General features: G+C 43.6%; 2 protein-coding genes and 1 long non-coding RNA gene across 3 annotated transcripts in view; 2 read left to right on the top strand and 1 right to left on the bottom strand.

Annotated features, from left to right (window-relative positions):
- Window positions 1–274: 274 nt before the first annotated feature.
- Window positions 275–20,263, bottom strand: part of LOC119162410 (uncharacterized) — a 32,714-nt gene continuing 12,725 nt past the window's right edge. Inside the window, exon 3 of the long non-coding RNA XR_012887791.1 lies at window positions 275–459. This is a non-coding gene — a long non-coding RNA (uncharacterized LOC119162410). The remainder of the gene's footprint in view (window positions 460–20,263) is intronic.
- On the top strand, window positions 1,822–4,368 carry LOC142776762 (uncharacterized). Its single transcript, XM_075881062.1, has 2 exons — window positions 1,822–2,384; window positions 3,082–4,368. The coding sequence occupies exons 1-2, from the start codon at window positions 2,260–2,262 to the stop codon at window positions 3,953–3,955; spliced, it is 999 nt and encodes a 332-aa protein (XP_075737177.1). The 5' UTR covers window positions 1,822–2,259; the 3' UTR covers window positions 3,956–4,368.
- LOC142776763 (uncharacterized) lies at window positions 6,810–20,121 on the top strand. Its single transcript, XM_075881063.1, has 3 exons — window positions 6,810–6,975; window positions 15,297–15,784; window positions 19,655–20,121. Exons 1-3 carry the CDS (start codon window positions 6,953–6,955, stop codon window positions 19,975–19,977), a joined length of 834 nt encoding a protein of 277 aa, XP_075737178.1. The 5' UTR covers window positions 6,810–6,952; the 3' UTR covers window positions 19,978–20,121.

Here is a 20,263-nt window from a genome sequence, read left to right as displayed (position 1 = left end):
AAAACCAACTTCATGCTTCAAAAACTAACATTTTTCAGGCAGAGTAACATGAAGTATCAACATTTTCAGGCTTGCTCTTGTAATTGTTACAGTTTATTTATAATTTTAGTGAAGTAAAAGGTTAAATTATGTGACAGCTTTGTGTTAGTAACAACAACAAAGCATTCAGAAATACTACACAAGGGCAGCTGCTGTCCTTATCACATTACATGTCCACAATGAGGAGAACGTTACTATACCTTGTGTAGCACATGTGAGAAAAAGACTCGACAGGTTTTTCACACAACCGATGTTTTCTTTATTTTCTGTCCCCCTCGTGCCAGTATTGCTGCTGCATCGCACGTGATCACGCGCATCCTCTTTTTCCATCACGACGCAATCTTCTCGCTGTTGGTGGCACTACAACCCAGTGGCATTCAAGCCCTTAGCACCGAGGTTCACACTGTTTTGGTGGCCAGCCTGCAAGTAGGAAAGATACCAAAGTGTTTTTAAGTACCGAGTTCTGCGACCTGCTTTCAAGTCAATTTTTATTCTATACTCCGTTTCATACATCATGTGCAACGCTGTCAAAGCTAGCGCTCTTGTTTGCGCTGTGTACTGCCGCGACCAAAAAGTAGTGCGTCGCTTAGAGTGTACGAGAATCAATAAATGCTTCTCGGGAAACTTCTAAGCATACATATTTGTCATCAGGTTAAAAAACAAACGCCTGTGTTGTCGGATAAACAATCCAAATATGCGAGTTGGTAATTTATGTTTGTCGCTTTCGCACCAGGTTTTCGCTCTCCGCGCGACCCGCGCCGCCGTTTTTTTTTTTTTTACTTGTTGTGGCAGCCATGACCTACTACACTCCTGACCTGTTCAGATAGCGGGGTTCCTATGGGAGCGCGTGTCCCCGCTCTCGTTCAATCGCTCGCCGTAGGTGGCGCTACCTATAACCTGTTCGTCTGCTACTGTGCGGCCGGCAGGAGGGCGACGGACTGATACCATGCGTCTGCTTCTGTGACAAACTGCCTATACGTGTGATTGTTTTTTGCTGAAAAGGCTAACGTGTGCTATGTGTTACATTTTAGTAGTTAGGCTATACTGGTTGATTGACTTCTAAAGCTGTATATTTGCGTAGAAATGTCTTGCTGCATGGTTGTTTTTGCCATTTACTTTACTTTGTTTGCCTTGTTCCGATTTGCAATATGGCACGCAGCAATACACCATACTTACATTTGAGGTGTCAGCTCATCTAAAAAAAAAAAACTGCACGCGGCCACTATTAGAGCTGACTACTGCAGCTATCTGCCGTCTGCAAGTTTCTGCACACGACCTACTGTGTTTCTGCGTATCTTCTGCAATTTGTGTATGCGTATCGTCTGGAACCATCGTGATTCAGTGTGAACAATGAATGCCTAACAATAGTTTTTTTATCTCGTTGGACTACGTTTTCATTCAAGAAATATTTTCATAATAAATTTTCCTTCATTTGTAGAAAAGTTCCCGTCTGCTTGCCACTGTGACCCTTTGTGTGCTTTTTTTACGGTTCTATTTCTGCTTCAAACGTCCACACGAATGCAGCCAACTCTGACGAGGAATCATATCGCTTTATTTGCCATATTTTACACATTCATACACAATTCATGCACAATAAGAACGATTTGCACTGCCACAGCGATGGCTGAAGCAGACGACAGTGAACAGGTGCTGCCTAGCGCCACGCCGCTCGTAGGTGACGGCCCTAGCGGCAGAAGGTATGAACTAGAACGTGGGCGCTGGAAGAGGTGCTCTCTGGGCAGGTCAGGAGTGTAGTAGGTCATGGTGGCAGCTTCGAAAAAATGGCGTCCAGCTCTGCGTCCTCCACCACCTCTCCTGCGCGAATTTTTTCGAAGCTTCGCACATCAAAGCTGTCAAAGCACGCGAAGCAAGTAATTGCAAATGTGTACGCCCGTACCAGGATGCGTTTCCCGGAGAAATCTGTGCGGGAAGTGCTGAGTGTTGTGAGCGAGGACACTGGAATATCTCCCCCGTACCGTGGCGAAATTGAAGGCGGAGCGTCTGCGTGGGCCTTTGGTGTCACCGAAAAAACGAGCTCGCGAGGTGAAGATTTCGAGCTCGCAAACCGTCAAACATGACAGCTTGACAATCCATGCCATCCGTCTGAAAGTGCACAGCATGTACGCCAAGAGGGAGATCCCAACACTGGACAGTGTGATAAGGGCTGTCAACGAAGACGACGACTTGCCGAACTTCACGTAAACCACCTTGTGGAGGCTAATGAAGGACATCTGCTTCACCTTTGCTAGGAGAAAACGGAATCTTGCGCTAATCGAGCGCAGTGACATCATTGCCTGGCGTCGCAGGTACTTGCGGGCGATCAAGAAATTCCGAGGACAGGGCAGGTGGGAACCGTTATTTTCACATTTCCTTACGCAGCACATGTAGATTGCCTTGATATAACACCTGATGTTAGCATTGCAACTTCATCATCGTAATGGAGAGGATTACATCTGAATTACAACCTGGAAAAAAGAAAACGGTTAAGCAAGGTAATTGCTTGCAGGTCGCATTTCACGACTTTTGTTTTGTTGGGTGGGGGTATTTGCCTCAATCGGTGAGAGTTATTCGCTAAATCTCCGCCGTTTGGTGCGGTAAGCGCTCATTCCCATGAAAGATGCGAGTTACTGGCAGCATTGTTGGGAATTTTGGTGTCTATTTTTGTTTCCATTCGTGCAAAATGATAGCGACGGCCTATGAATTCTTACCGAATACCGCATGTGTGACATGTGAACTTGCCATGAATCAGAACTGACAGCCAAATGCCACCTACGTGCCGAATTAAAGCCCGACTAAAGAAAGCACTGACGCCGACCGTTTTTTTCCTCGATTGACGCTAAGCAGCTGTTTACGAAAGAGCAGTCAGCATATGAGTGGGTAACAAAGAAAATAGAATATGCATATCAATGCTTTTTGTACTTTTTGCTCAAGTTGTCCATTGCAGTACTTTCGACTATGGTCATGCCAAGACTCAAGCTGCTGCTGTGGGTATGTTTACTTGTGTGCGCTAACTCGTGCGCTCGTTCGTTTTGCTTTGTACAGGTGCATCATCTACTTGGATGAAACATGGGTCAACGCAGGGCACACGAAGGAGTACGTTTGGCAGGACACGTCTGTGAAGTCATCGCAAGATGCCTTCCTCAAAGGTCTGACGACAGGATTGGCTGCACCCTTGGGCAAAGGGGCCCGTTTGATCCTCGTACATGCTGGCAGCAGTGCAACTGGTTTCATCGAAGGAGCTGCTGACTACTTCCGAGCAAAAAAGGGGGGCAGCGCTGACTACCACTCTGAGATGGATGGCAGATACTTTGAGGAGTGGTTCACCGACAAGCTTTTGCCAAACATTCCGCCTAATAGCGTTATTGTCATGGACAATGTGCCATACCACAGCGTAGCTCTTGAGAAAGCACCTACCAAGTCGACGCGCAAAGCTGATATTCAGCTTTGGCTCACAAAGAAAGGTGTTCCGTGGTCAGAGGACATGGTGAGAGCTGAACTGCTGGAACTTTCCCAAAAGGTCAACACACCCAGTATTGTGTACCGCATCGACACTCTGGCGGCTACCCACGGCCATGAAGTGCTTCGTGTACCACCATACCATTGCGAGTTCAACCCAATCGAGCTTGTTTGGAGCCAGGTAAAGGGGTACATCGCAGCACGGAATACGGGTTTCACTTTGGCTGAAGTAGAGAAGCTTCTGCCAGAAGCACTGGCATCTGTAAAACAGGAAAAGTGGCAAAACTGCTGCGGTCATGTAGAGCAAGTTGAAGCTGAAGCATGGGAACGGGACATGATTGTGGATTGTGAAATCGAACCACTTGTCTTCTGCATTTGTGATTCGTGCAACTCCTCCTCCGATGAGTCGGGTGCTCAGTTCAGTGATGATGAGTTGAGTGGCATTGAAGAACTTTGCTGACTTTCGAGGAATGTGCGGCCTGTCAGTGGTGGCTTTGTTCACGAGGGTCGACTGGTTGAGCTGGATTGTGGACGCCTTTCTAGCGAACCTGCTCGTGCTGCTTCGTGCTGAGCTCATTCCCCAAGAAGGCTGTGTTATTATGACAAAGCAGAGTGCTTCCTCATCGTGTGATTTTGTGTGTTGGGTTTAACGTCGCCAAGTGACCCGGGCTAGGAAAGACACTGCACTGTACTGCTCCCTAATAATTACCTTATTTATGTTTTGTTGTGAAGTGGACATGTTCGGAATGGTCACATGACCTCTGTGAAAACTTGGTATAAAAAAGGAAAAAAAAAGAAGATGTCGGAACCCACCACGACATCAGCCAGAGGTGCTCTTCTGTAAATAAAGTTTGCGTTTTTTAAACCACAAAAGTCGTCATCCGTTTGGAATATTCGTCCATCGCGCACAATGAGTATTGCCCCTGGATGTATGCATGTATGGAACAAATCTCCAACTTTTTGAACCAGTACAATTTTTGGGCACTGAATTACCCTATACCATAAAGATTTTCTCAACCGAGAAACACAGGCCATATCCAGGTTTTTATAAAAAAAAACGATTGACGCATAAATTAAAATTTAGAGTTTCTGCCAAATAACAGCCTTAGCTGAAACTCTCTTTTGAACGATAAAAAATGAACTCTTACTTGCGGGAAGGAGGATGGGTTGGAATTATACTGAAGAAATAAATCGCGCATAACAATTCACAAAAATGTCGCATATATTAAGACAGTAAACGGGCGAATACCAAGTCTAGGAAATGTTTTATGCGTTTGTGTGCCAAAAATCACTACTCCGAGCTACACAAATTTGCTTTCTTCCCTTTTCCCTGAATAACATATCATTCGTTACTCGCACGCAGTGCGTCGGGATACCGCACAATGCAGTGGAAGGTCGATTCCGCACTGTTTTGCTAAAACTGAACAGGTTCTCTCTGCCGGCGGCCCGCTATAATCAATAACCTGCTGAGCGTTTAAAGAGCGGCACAGAAAATTGGATCATCGGGGCAATGACGAAAACAAAAGTTGAAGGTGAGCACCTGTCGTTAACCCAGCCTCATTGGAGCTGCTGTGCTACCTAATCAATGAATTAACGTCATCTTGCACGCAGTACTCGCTCACATCAACGAGGTAAACCGACAATGCGGTATAATCGCGACGAAATCGCCATGCTGGTCAAACCTCGGTGCCAGCTCAGCAGGTTCCGGCCCTCACAAGGCAACACGGTATGCTACAAATGAATAGATACGTGCAGTTCACTTCCGCGTGCAAGTAAGTTGAAGTTACTGAAAAAAAAAAAAAAAAGATTTCGAATTGAACTCGCAAAAATTATTTTAAAAAAATGGCACCACGTGGATTCGAACCCATGCACTTCTAAACTACGGTGAACTCTCCGGAGCGACGCGTCAGACCACTCGGCTACGAAACCGCGCGGAGCAACACCTCGTGTTTTCTTTACGGGCTACTTGCCTAGCCATCACAGCGTTGCACCTGATGTATGAAACGGAGTTTAGTTTCTCAAAGCTTTGCAAGGAAATATGAGGAAATGGAAACAGTCAGCAATCCTAGATGTATCAGAACTATAGTACAAGTCAAAAAGAAGGCAGGAAATTGAACGCACAGAGAAGCACACAAGCAGCACAATAAAGAGGACCCCAAGACATAATGCATACAACACTATGAAAAGTGCATTGTGGGTGATGAATTTTGATCACTAAGCTTACCAGATATATTTTCGGCAAGCAGCACACCTATAGGGTACTGCACATAGAGATGCATGTCAACTGTGGGCACACAGTATTGAGTTAACATGGCTCACATTTTTCTATGCTTCATGGGCATGTAGGACTGCCTTGTGGGGGTGCGCGGCAATGGATGGCAGAGCTTGTGCGCTGAGAAGCAGCAAAGGTGGCTCAATAAGGAATAAAAGCACCATTTGCAAGAAAAAAAAGAGAGAGTTCAATTATTTTGTAATAACAGTGTGTTACTATTATGTTCTTACTGTACCAAACTCATTAAAATGAACATTGCTGATTTTATTATTTACAAATAAGTAAATAAATACACAAGTGAAATAAAAACTGTCTGCATCATTTTTCACACACCCCATGGGCATCGAGAGGCTAGACGAGACCATCTGAAGCTTCTGGTGGGTAGGGTACAATAACGGTAAATCTATTCTAGCTTTATTTAGTGCTCATAAGTAAGTAGGATGACTGCCAGTTGGGCGTGTTGGCAAAGGTTAATGATGAAACAAGCGCAAACAAGTGCAGTGTACTCTCCGAGTCTGGGCTCATAAGTAATTCAGTCATTTAAATGCAAGCTCTGAAGGCCAGAATGCAAGGCAGCACCCCAAGTAAGTCTTTCACTTTCAAGTGACTATGATAGTCTTCCACTGCTTTGCTGTTTTGTACCGCAATAAAAAGCATACGTCTGAAGTGTCCAACATTCCAACGGCTTCTCTGGCAAGTGTGTAGAAATCCTGAGAAAAAAAGTTTTTATTCTGCATTCAGTCTTCTTTCATCGTAGTGATGAACGCCCAGAACGATGGCTGGTGGACGTGATCACAATGGTGTGAAAGTCTAAAACTGAAACCGTGTACAGTTTTTGCAAGGCCTTCACCAATAATACTACATACACCGTACTGGTTGTATAAAGCATGGAAATTGTCAGATAATGTATTACCGAAGTTTCTCCAGCTTTGTTTAGTTAGCCTCAAAAACCGCCACAGTTGAGGGGAAGAGTTTGTTCCAGCAACACTGGTACGCCAGCATTGTGAAACAAACTGTAGTGGTTTTACTCCTGCGAAGTGTGCATGCAACTAAAACAAACATGAAATGTCCTTCACAAAACAGCAGAAGGTCCCCGCTGTCTTGCAGTTGTGTTTAGGTGTTCTGCGTTGAATATGGGATGAGAGCCAGCATGGGAAACACGATTAAGCGAAACGTGATGGCAAAATGTTCTCCAATGTAGAACTTTGGTAAGTACTGTTGTGCACTTTAAGCACAAAGGCTCGTGCGACATTACTAGATGACATGGGACCCACAAGCAAGGTTTGAAAATTTACTGAAATCAGTTGTGCTAATACTTGCCGAAGATTTCTTTTTTTTTTTGAGAGTGGCGCCAGACGCAGCACTCGCTTTTCTCTGCCGTAGGCAAGCACGCGACCGTCTCGCCGGCAGTGCCACGGTACCTCTTTGAACACGTGATAAAACAAGCAAAAATACTCTTTTGTGCAGTCTAAAGTTGCGTCAAGTGAATGAAATGCAATTTCAAGTTAAACATGTTTGTTTTTAAGCAAAATCAGCCTACTTGCAAGCATTTCTGTGTGGATAAATAGAACCACATCGCTGCTGGGTGGTGCCAGTAGTTGCTTTGTAGATTTTCAACATCAAAATTACTCCTTTTATATAGTACAAAAATATGCTTCTCATTCGCACCACAATGAGCAAAAAGTTCTGTGCAGTAGACAGTCCCTTTAAAAAAATTGTACCAGAACATTACAGCTTCATTGCACTAGAAATGCTGGAAATCGATTACAAATGTCGAGCCCTCCTCACAGCGAATTCCGAATATGCATGAAACCTGACAAGATAGCTTGTATATGCTTGGTAATCTTCAGTTCTACCATTCAACATTTGATTGAAAAATATAGGCCTCCAACAGTTCGCCCTGTCAGAAAACATGCATGTGATTTTCGGCCACAACTTCTTCCACGCACCTGTCCGAAACAGCCAGAAGAAGCAAGAACTGCAAGGTTTAGTGATAGGCAAATAGTTATGTGAGGTTGAAAAAGTAGTAATTTGATTGAATCATTTAAAATCAAGCATTTTTATTATAATCCAATAACCTTAAGAATTTTACGAATAAGCACAGGCTTGTACGAATATCACATGCGCTTGTGTGATTTCCTCGCCTCTTAACAGTGTCCTTTTCTGCTCTTATACCAGGAATGTCTCTTTCTTGTAGATATCAGCGAACTCACTTCAGAGTCTACTCACTCTAACTCGGATCGAGGCGCTAGTCTCATAATGAGAGAGTTCAGTTTAACATTTGTGTGAGTGTGCGTCCAAATGAGTCTGTCTCTGGAAAATTTTGGCGATTCTGAGTCCGAGCGAGTCCAAAGTGCAAGATACATTTCCTGAGGGAATCTGAGTTCAATTTTTGTTTGGCAAGCTATGGTCATATGTGCTCGTCTTCAGCATTACTATCTGCTTTACCTAGATCAGCGTTCATACTCGCGTTAATGCTCACATATTTCAAAGCCGTGTCTTTTATATACCATTTGAATATTTATTGATCAGTGGCATGAATTACATGGTGGAAGGCCTTGACCTTTCCCTTACCATTGACAACAAAAGGAAGTTGGTGACAAATACATATTGCACTGTCATCTCTTTCAATAAAAATGACCTTACTGGTTTACAAGCACTCGTAACTCGTATTCGAAGGCACCATATGAAAAGGTGCAAAGAAGAGCATCGATTATGTGAAATTTCGGTGTTAAAAAGCACTGGCATTGTGGTCGAAAAAGACAGCGAGTCTGAGCGAGTCCGGTTGAACAAATTTTCGTGATAGTGAGTACGGCTCCCAAAAATGTTTATTGAGTTCGAGTCTGAGCAAGCTCCAAAAGTTTTTCTGACTTACGCTTTATTGGGCTGAAGCAAAGTGGAAGCAAGTTTCTATTAAATGTATGATTTAAATATGACTACATTGCAAGTTGTACACAGTAAAATATTTGTGTTTAAAGGTTTCCTACTTGGCCCATATAACAAGCTTTTAAACTTAATAGCGCCTTCCAACACTTCGAGAAGTGCACTGTTGTAGCCAAACACCGTCAGCAGCTAACACGAGAGATTATGGAGGCCAATTAAATACAAATGTTGGGTGATCGATGTATCAGCCTGCCTTCGCTTGCTCTGACTAAAAAAGAAAGCGAGTTTCTGGCTTTGACACAATTGATTGTGAACTTGTGCTGAGCTGTGGCGTTGTAACCATATAATGAGATGATGATTGTCTTGCTGTGATGCAATACATTGCGCGGTAGTGTTCCGTCATGAGTATATATTTCCAGCATTTTCGTTAATAAAATTTCAGTTGAAGTCAGCGCTCTTTCTGTCCTTGTCTCTTCTTCTGTAGTTACGTCGTAACTACTCGTAGTCTTGCGCTGTACAAATATGTTGATTCCCTATCACCAACTAGCCCAAACATCTGTCTTATCAAGTAACGAAATAAAAACACTGTATACCCAAAATTTCCAAAACAAAGGAAATTCAGAATATACATTTTGAGAATAGAGATGACCCAAGAACAGTACGACAAATTTATAAATAATGCATATGATGGTTCTATTCAAATAGACGAAGAAAATTGGAAGCGAGGTGCCACCTCATTGCTTGTGCCATGCGGTATAAAGCATTGCTTGATTTTTTTTTGGTAACACACATGAACTCAGTTTTCTCAATAAATTTTTGTTCTTATTGCGATAAGAGCCCACAAGTGTTTTAATATAGATGGATGATATGATATGATCCCACTATAAATACAAATGTCCAATGAACTTCGCTGTTTAAAATTAACAGGGTTGCAGGCACTATAACCTAACTCAGTCTTGAAAGGTTGCTTCACGGCAGTGCGAATATCACCAAAGTGGTTGGTTTCACCGCACAGAGAACCTATGCGGCAGTGAAACCACCTTTCAAAGCGGTTACACACGGTGAAGTATGTCTCACAGGTGCAGCCACTCAGTGATGTTCCGTGCAGGAAATTTTTGCTTTATCGGGGAATTTTCACCTGTCATTTTGAGCCAAAAGGAATCTTTGCGATATTGCAGGGTATTTCAGGAATGGTTAAATTCTCATATGACGACCGATAATTAGCGGTCACAGTGCGCCTTCATCTGCTGTAATCGGTTCTGGTGCATGCACCACGCTAGCAGAACCCTTGAGATTTGATATACGCGAAGCGATTTCTAGTTCATTATTGGTGTTAGACTCGAAGCCCGCGATGTGCAGTGTACTATCACTGTATGAATGAATATGCCATGGCTTTGTTGTGCGGCAGCGGATGGGCTAGTCATGATTTCAAAAGTGGCCAGTACGTCATACATGTGTAATTATAGCGTTTGCGTAGATGAGGGCGGAAATTAGTACTGTTATGCAGGGAAATATGCTGGAACTTTCGTCAACGTTAACAGGGAAATATCTTCGAAATGGGGAATTTTCATGTCTATGAATGGAAATTCTTCGACGTAGAATGAAACATCACTGGCCACAGTGTGCATGCTGGATCGGCAGTGACGTGAGACCACTGACCCAGTCCACCCGTGCAGTCCACGAAGGTGATCGCTCCACGAAGTTCGTCCTACCACTGTGGTTGTGACCGTCAAGTTTCTACGAGTGCCGATCGCGTTGTTGCACAATGTCGAGGCACAATAGAGGAGATGCGTCAGCCACTTGAGGTCGTAAGAGACGACCAGCAGTCTACTGAAAACGAGTCCGTGTTCCGAGCGAACTTGGTCGACGAAGACGTCGTCAATGAATGGATGGAAGCGTACAGCGTACGGACCAACACTTCTTGGATTGTCTGGCGCGTCCAGAGTGTTAGGGAAAAGTGGGTTGTCTTGTCGATGCCATTTACTGCACTACAGCCGTTTGAGCGATCATTTACACAGGGCTTACAGCTGAAATCATAGTTTCGAAATTCCGCGCCACGATACAAGGCGATTTTATTGATGTCATGGCGGCAACTCCATTTGGGGTGATGAGGTTGCTGCGGCAATTGCGCCGAGATGTGAAAACTGCTACATACTGAAACATTTCGAAAGAAAAGGCACAATTAACGCTGAGCGTGCGCCAAGATGTTGTTTTCACAGTCTTTTGGCGAAAAAAAAAGTGGTAGGCGATCGAAACACGAGTGCTCGACCAATTTTCACCATGGCGAAAAAACGCGCTTTGTCCCGTGTCCTCTACGTGCCTACTTGCATATCATATTCAATTGTGCTGCAAATCGGTAGTCTAGGCTCCTCAGAGCATGTGAGCCAAACATAGCGCAGCATGTGAAACAGAATTTACAATTCTTAAACACCTTTAAATCGTTCGCTTTTCTCTCCCCCCAATGATGCCATCAACCTAACCGTGCCATAAACTCAAAGTGGACGGCCACTGGCTGATTTGACAGCCCGTGATGGGCAATGTTACCGCGGCCGTCACAATATGCGGCGATGTTCGCTCGCTCCCGCTGCAAGTAGCTTAGCATTCCCAGAAGAAAAAAAACTACACTGAAACTGCTTCGTTGATCACATCACTGAGAGTGACCATAACATACTGTACTGAGCTGATCATAGAAGCCGTCGCATCATGTTTGGGCAGTAATCTGAAGGCCACCTTGTTTGTTGGGAGATTTATAAATAGGCACAGAGGATGCAACAAAATGAAAATGGAGTATGTTTTAACAGCTCAGCTATTTAAAGATCAACTCCGGTGATTTTTTGACATCAATGGATCTCAATAGAATTCGGTGGGTACGTTCCTTCGCAGATTTTTGTCATTTATGCCGAATGACAGGATTGAGAGATGCACTGATTGTTTGCAAATAAATTTTTAGGCTTGCCTCGAAATGATCAACTGACTTGCCATAATTAATGGCAACACTGTTCATGTAACATCACATTTGGCATGTCAACTGAAGTCAGAGTGTCCTAAAATGAACTAGAGGAGACTCTAGCAGTACGATCGTTCGGCGACCATGAGAATCATGAGTAAAACACTTATTTGCCAACTCTTCCTGCTTGCAGAACACCTATTTGCTTGCAGGTGGCGGACAAACTTGTGTCTTTGTTTATTCCTGTGTTATAGTACTGTTTCGAAGGAAAGAACAAACAGTTTTTCATTTCGTGACCCGATGTGAAATGGTAAGCCTAAACGATTAAGGTGGTGAAGCGTAACTGCCAAACATTTGCCGTTTGTTGTTTCATGACAAAGCAGCTTCAAGCCACCCAAAGTCAGAACGAACGTGAAGTACGACGGCTGGGCAAATCTAGCGGCAGTGTTTGGTACGAAAAAGATTCCTTCCTTCCTCTGTGGTGTTTGGCTGGCACTTTGCTGGCCTGGCTTTCACAGTTTTCATACTCTGCGCCAGCGGGATCAATATGCGACTTCTGGTTCTTACCAAATAGGGTGTCATGCGTAGACCGTGCGCTTGGTTGTGTTTCAGTATTGCGCCTTTTTGCTTATTAAAAGCTTTTTCCAATTTTCTGAGAATTTCAGCTATTGTCTCAGAAACGTACAAACACCATTACCTTGATATGATTGAAAAATCTTCAGAGTTGGCTTTTAAGCCAGCTGTAAAAACTTTGTGTTTGCAGAAAACCGCAGGTGGGTATGCGCTACAGTATTCGGGCAAGCCCCACTACTAAATACAGCAGGTGTGACCATTAAAATGAAAACTCTGCTTGGTGAAGTGGAGCTTGTGAAACACGAGACAGGGGAAGAGAAAGGCAGCCAGCCATAAAATGAAACAGGAAAATAAAAAGAACTAAAGGAAATAAAGACGTAAAAAGATAGAAAGAGAGCAACAGACCAAAAGAGACAGGAAGAACTGACAGCAAGACAAGAGAAAGAGAGAAATAAAAAAAAACAAAGAGAAAGAAGCACAGAGAAAGGGAAAAGAAAGTAATAGAAAGAAAAATAAGGTAGAAAGAAATAACGAAAAACAAAAAACACCACTCAGTTCTGCTCCTCATTCAGACTCCGCAACGCTACTGTAAGGTCACCATAAATATTTATTTTTTCATGTGCAACAAGGCCTCCTGATTAAAAGTGTTCCAGTTAACCACTGGACTTCTAAAAGATGCTAGATAATTGCCCCTAAAATTTTTTTCTAAGACATAAGCAATTACACAGGTACTCGTAATTATACAGCACATGTACTCATGCATAATTAAAGGGCAAATAAACCTCCGAATACATTTGTGTGGCTAGAATTTTGTTTTTATGACACCCAAAATTCACAGAATGGCTTCTGTTTGGGATTGCACTGCTGCAGATGTCAAGACACGAATGGGTAATGAGAAACTCGGCCAAAAGCCATTACGCAAACATGAATGTGTTCAAACGTAGTCTTCTTTTCTGCCTTCACTGGCTGGCCACGTGATTTATCATTTTTTCTGTAACCGCAAAGGGTTAAGAAATGCAAGCCATTTCCCCACCTCTGCTGCTTCTCAGCTCGCATGCGTGCTTGCGCATGTCATCATGCCTGATTGCACTATGCCTGTATATTAACAGATGGGATTAAGTGTTGCATCACTTGTATAATAATAATATGTTGATTGCAGTGCTGGTATTTTATGCTTACTGAGCTCTATGTCATATTCATATTCAGTGTCTTCAAACTGCTGCTTAGATGGATTTATGAATATAGTGATAGTCCTTTTAAATGTCTGTGCAAAAAAAAAAAGTCTTTTCAATCTGGGTGAAAAAGTGGCATGAAATGTTTTGTTTGCCATATCAACACCTTACAGACATGCTTATTGCTATAATTTTAATTCGTCACACCACAAAGGGACGGAGATGGTACGATTGCCTTCTCTTTATTTGTGCCTACAAGTAACACTTCTTCCTTTTATCAGCATTGCAGTGGCACTGTTGATATGAATGTAAGGGAAAAAACAGCAGCACTGTGGCACTGTTTTTCTAATATTCCAAACATGCTGTGTTCAGGACACTTATGATACATGATGATGTAAGTGCCCCTCTAAAAATACTGGTAGCCTCTTGCCAGACTAGACTTGTATTCCCACACCTTTCGTAACACTACAAGGCCCTCTTTAATTAGGAAAAAAAGTTTCAGTATGAGAAAAGGCAAGGGTACGTTTCATAAACTCGCCTCGTTAGGTTTAAAGGCAGCCTTGCATAAGTTCACCTCATCATAATAAAGAATGAGCTAAAGACCAAGGCTATGAACTTTCCCTAGCTCATTGCTGGTTTATTAACAAGAAAATATAGCTGCGTGCTCCTTCAACCAATAAAATAAATGCTGGAACGCATGCCCATGCAAGTTGGGGACAGAATGCCTCGTGTAACCGCACAGTATGCTTCTTCTTGTTTATGAATGCCTCACCCTCATAGCACCGGCCACTTGCAGGAGCGCGCTGTCAAGGCGGTGCACGGAGGCAAGCGAGGCGGTCTACGAGAGACTTAAACAGCTGTGATGCTGCAATCGGGTTTTTTCTCCGGCTGTCTGTGTGTGTTTGCATGAGAAAGCGTAAAATGACCATTTTTGCCAAGCCCGACCGCCACTGCAGATCAAATTAAAAAAGTTGCTGCGACCGAAAGTTCAACAAAAGAAAACAATGCACATGCCGGTGACCTGATGCCTGAACAGTATATGCCACTTAAACTGCAGCAAAGTAACTAATGCGACTTTCCACTGAGTGCTGCAAAACTAACCCTATACTTGAAGTGGCTGAGTGGCATGCCTCTGCACCAGTGTCGCAAGCCAATGTCTCATTGCAAGGTTCACAAACAACACTTATCGCGGTAAGCTTCAATGGCCATTGCTGCTTCTGTGGCTCCAGCTACTCTTGCTTTGCTGGTACTAGCATCGGCGGCCGTGCAGTAAAGTCGGGTAATGTTGAGCAAAACAACTATGTCAGGAGCCCCATTTTTTCAGGAGGGCAATTTGAAGCGCAATAACACCGTGCGGATCACTCAAACATGATCTTATTTCAAAGTCAGTATTTCCTTGGCATCGAAGTAGCACTACGACGTTTGTGGACCGCTACTTCAGCAATCTACGCCAACTTGATATTTACCCTTAACGTCTATCTAATGTCTCGTGAGACCACTGCTATAAATGTAGCCTTGTGGGTGCACAGCCATGGTAAGCTTGTGCACATATTCCCTCTAGTCTGGACATGTTCTAAGGCCACCCCAGTTGCCAATTACGCCTGCACTGATGGGGCTATGAACAGTGTCGTCTCCTGGCGTGTACCGAGACAAACGATTGCTCAACACTACCATCATCTTCATGATGGCATGGCGGCTGAAGCACCTCTGGGGTTCCCCAGTCAAATGTGTGACAACCACTCATATGGTGCTCATACGTACGGTGCCATGCCATTGCACAGAATGCAACATACAAGCAGCCAGCTGCAAATGTGATAAAAGTATAGCTATTACAGCAGTGCAACTGTGAAAAGAGTTTTGTACTTCTAGTTATTCTTACTTAGATAATTATATTTTACAAAGCAGTGCATTATAAAAGAGCTTATCCCCATTTGCACCCATGTGTGTCATGCAGGATGGCTTTTCACAAAATTTGGCGCTGCCAGCATCACACCAAGAACAAGAAGAGTGGCCCACGCAATGCCAAGTGCATGGCCAAAGTTGACGTAAAAATAAAACTGTTCACGTTTAACACCAAACACAGGGACAAGTATCTGCAGAGAGAGGTGCCTCTTTCTGCAGTGATACGAATCGACGACAGGCACAGCCACAGCACCGACTCAGCGGATGCTCTGCGGCTACTTCGGGGCACCAGGTCAACAAGGCAAACATTCCTGTGTTACTTCAGCGAAGGCATGACCCCAAGTGAAGCAAGGAGACTGCATGAGAGCAAGCTCTCTATGGAAGATGATGGCCCAGCAAAGCTGGCCAATGCGGCTTTAAATCCGCCTCAAAGAACAGTCTACCACTGGCACAGCGTTTGGAGGGAGGCCTGTTTTGGTGGTACTCACATCGACCCTGTGCTGAAACTGGAGGAAAAGGCTTCTTTGTATGCAGCTCAAGGTATGTCTAAATTTGTGGGAGAATCTGTCCTCTACGTAAAACATTATTCGTAAGCACTCATTTTCTAAGTGTGAATGGTCAAGTTGTAGCTATGACAAATTACAGACACATTCAGCACAAAGCCTCATCTACTTGTGATTCATGCCAGTGGCTTGGTTGTACGTTGCACCTGCCAGTCAGAGCATACATTTACCATTATTTGCTTGGGAAGTAAGAAATTATGTACTTGTTACTTTGAAACCCAAAACTTTATGATGAATTTATGTTCCTGTGAAATCAGAAACATTAAATACTTGGAGTAACCTTGAGTATGGCAAACTTAAAGCCCAAGAGGTGCACAGGTGGTCGGAGTTTCAAGTGGCAAAACCAGAAAACCAGATCAGATTGATAGGAAAACCAAAATGATGAAAAAGAAAGGGGGAAAGAAGAACATATACATGACCAGATCAAAAAAATAACGAAAACGCTATTTATTTTCTTTGAAAGTGACACTGACACATTTTTAAAAGGTTTTTGTTTCAAGGCATTAGTTGGCAACCTAGAACAACTGACACGTTGCATGAGCATCAATTCACAGGGAACCAGCATTAATGAAGCTCGCGAGTCAGACCATGGAAACAAATTGTGAAATATAAAACATTAAAGGCATTTTGTCCTTCTTGGCTGTTAGTTGAAAGGATTGGTTGTAAATGTCATTAAAAAGGAAATGTTGAAATTTCAGAAAGCATGAAAGCAGCAGCAACCAGAGCTGTACAGAGTGTCAGCCACACAGGTCAATCTAGAGAGGCCATTTAAACTTGGGAGAAAACAAAAAAATAAAAGAAGCGTAAAGCGCAAGAACGGGACAAAGGAAGGCGATACAAAAATGGCCGCTGACTGCCAACTGAAATTTTAATCGACAAAATCAAGGATACGCGGATACAAAAAAAAAATGGTTAGATTACAAATCTTCAGTCATGTGCATCACATCAAATTGATTTTTTTTTTCAAACAGATTAAGTAGTGGAGTGCTCACACATCTATGGCCCCTTTGGTGGATGGTAAAAGCCTCAAATATCTCCCGTGCGAGCCTTTGACAACAGCATTTTAGGACTGTAACATCCGACAGACGGAGGCATGCTGCACCCATGCCTAGCACAATGTGTGGCTAAATTACTACAAACACCAATCTTTACATGAATTGACATGTTTGCAAGGCCTATAACTGATGCACCGCCCAGTCTGTGCCACAGACGCACAGCCGCACGAACACTGAATTATGACATATGTTGATCACTGGATGAACGGCTTGATATGTTTCTTTGAACAGCTTGCTCCGCTTTCTTCCTGTTCGTTCGCATGGCGGCACATTCCGCCTAGCGGCACATTCTGCCTCGCTTGGTGGCACCAATCGCTCTTACTGTTCAGGAAGATGGTCAGGTGTCTTATACCTATCTTATCCTGGTCCTGGCGCCATACCGTTGAAGACTGAGAAGTAGAGCCAAACCAGAGAACACCTTATTTGACAGATGCGAAACTAACAAAAAAATTCAGCAGATCCCATGTACTTTGGCAATCAACATTATGTGAAGCATGCGGAGGGAAGGTGGCCGTGTTGTAATTTTTTTTCTTCAGTGACATGTTATGAAATGATGCTAAATATATGTACAAATGTTGCAGGAACAGATGCATATTGAACATTTGCAGATGTTTCTATAACCAGGTGTTTGCACCTGCACAATGGTGCCATCAGTAACATGAATATTAGCAACACCAGAAGCGATAAGCTGATATGAAGGGTTTGTGCTCGCAAGGATGGTAGCCCTGGACACTGGTACATAAATCCACTTCTGCGCATGGCACCTAACTACAATGGACGTTCACACAACATAAAGGTTGTAGCATAGGAGTAAATATGTAATCTTTATGAGATTGCATAGCCAGCACTGCAACCACATTTGACGTTTCACGAACATTACGGTCTATTTGAAAAATAGTTCCGAGATCTAGCATGGCTCCGTGGTAGAATTCTTGATTGCCTCGCATTATGCTTCGGTTCGACTCCTGCTGGCACCCTGATAGATTAATATGTGGAGTTTAACGTCCCAAAACCACCATATGATTATGAGAGACGCTGTAGTGGAGGGCTTCGGAAATTTCGAACACCTGGGGTTCTTTAACGTGCACCCTAATCTGAGCACATGAGCCTACAACATTTTTGCCTGCATCGAAAATGCAGCCGTCGCAGCCAGAATTCGATTCCGCGACGTGCAAGTCAGCAGCCGAGTACCTTAGCCACTAGACCACCGCGGCGGGGCCCTGCTGGCACCCTGACATTTTTCTTTGCGTTTGTCGAGTCAACGCTGCCGCTGTCAGTTTTGTCTTAAGAGGCCCTGCAACACTTTTTGAGCATGGCCAGAAAATGTTGCCAATTGGTAGAAGAGGCTCCCGAGAACACGTGAGCTAAATATTATAGTGCAGCACGCGGCTTAGAATTCGCAATAAATAAATGATCAAAGTCAGCTAAATATTGCTTTCTCTCGTTTCAACAAATGACGGAGGAAGCTGAAAAATCATTCAAAGGCCATCTATCAGCCATTCGCCGATTTTAACATGGCGCGCTCGGTCCTTACAGGGATCGCCGCGAGGACCGCAACTTGTCCCGGCGTGCGCTCGCGATCACACAGAAAAAGCCACGTATTTCAAAGCGAAAAAAAAAAAAAAAACAAAACAAAGAAAAAGTCTTCAGTGACAAAAGGCATGTGTGACGTTTTTTTTTTTTTTTTGCCCATGCCATGCTTGGCTCCCAGAGCTTTCGCCGGGATGAGAGCAGAGCGAATGCGATTGCAACATGACAAATCTTTGCGAGTCCGCTCATACTGGACGTATTCTTAAAATTTTTGCAGCGTTGAATTCGTGAAGCAATAAGCTCTTTTAGTGAATCCATTCCATGGTTACTTAAAAAGGTGTTTCAAGGTCCCTTTAACGTCCAGGCGTTACAATGGCCCATGTGTGTTCTTGTTGTTTTTGGGTAGATACCAAGTGTCAAACAGCTGTGGCACATACCCACCCGCAGGTATGTGCCACTGTTTAACTGTTTAACAAGAAGTGTTTTACAATGTATGTAATGTTATTTGTGTTTTGAACAGGGTGTCATAATCATCAAACCCTCTCATACTAATTTAGGTTCCCACCAAGTTAAGGAGATTATCACGAGAGCACCCAGAATAAGCGGCTAGATAGATAGATTAGATAGATAGATAGATATAGATAGATAATAGATAGATGCCATTACCGCAACCAGGATTCGATCCCGCGCCCTGTGGGACAGCAGCCGAGTACCTTGGCCACAAGACCACCGCGGCAGGGCTTAGATAGATAAATATATAGATAGATAAGATACCGAAAGTGCATGCAGTACGCAAAGAAATGCTCCGCATTTATAAGGGAATGCAGGCACCTGCACGGGTCCATGCTCTCTTGATTTTGCTCATCTTCCCTGCTCTATCTGATACTAATATGTAACAATGCTCGCTGATGTAGCTTATTCCCCTTTGTCATTAATCACTGTGTAGCTTACAGTGTGCTCGTGGAGAATCAATAAATGAAGTACAAAAGGCTTGCAGTAAACCTGAACTCCACTCGTACTTCAGGGAGTCCAAATATTTTTGCTGCTATTGATTTGTGAGGCAACAAACTCCGACAATGAGGTAATGTTATGATTGCTTGAAAAAAGCCTGCAGGACGTTTTTAAAAGGCAAGGTGAAGCTAGAACTAAAAATTATTTTACAGGAACACTTTGCACTGTACAGAGAGCAAAATGGCCAGCAAAAGTCATGCACCAGAAGATTGTTCTTAAAAGACAACCTGCCATTCCACATAACTTTCCAGGCACTCACATAAGTGTGACCCGTGGTGGCAGCAGTGCCTGCTGGGCAGTGGTCGTGGTTACCCCCATCATGCGACGAGCTCATAACCTCGAGCTGGCAAGGGAGATCGTCTTTGTCGATTCGACTGCCTCATGCGACACCACCAAATGCACAGTAACAGTGGTGCTGACTGCGACCAAGGCTGGTGCTGTCTCACTCACAGTACTAATTCACAAGGAGCAGAGCACCGATGGCTACCTGGCTGCTTTCAAGCTCCTCAAGGAAGCCCATCCTCAATGCTTTGGATGCCAACCAGTAAATAAGGAAGTAGGCACAAAATTGTAAATTTTGTGCGCAGTGAATTGCTATGTATTAATGCCATCCCAATGCTCTACAATAGAGTTGTTAACGCAAACTTACAAGAGCAACTAGTGAAGAAAATGTAGAGGCCAGTGCTCAATGCGTTGCTTGAATATAATTCAATAACCGAACTACAGGTTTTCCCACCCACTTTAATCCAAGTGCCAGCTTAAATAACTTGCACGCCATTGAAATAACCTGAGCGCCGAGCTATTCAATCCATGTGCCAAACATTTAATCCAAGTGCCAACTCAATGAGGCCGCATGCCAA

The sequence above is a fragment of the Rhipicephalus microplus genome, chromosome X (assembly GCF_043290135.1).
Source record: "Rhipicephalus microplus isolate Deutch F79 chromosome X, USDA_Rmic, whole genome shotgun sequence".
In the NCBI taxonomy this organism is placed as follows: Eukaryota; Metazoa; Arthropoda; class Arachnida; order Ixodida; family Ixodidae; genus Rhipicephalus; species Rhipicephalus microplus.
The sequence above is the reverse complement of the archived record's forward strand: the minus strand, read 5'-3'. Positions and strand labels throughout refer to the sequence as shown.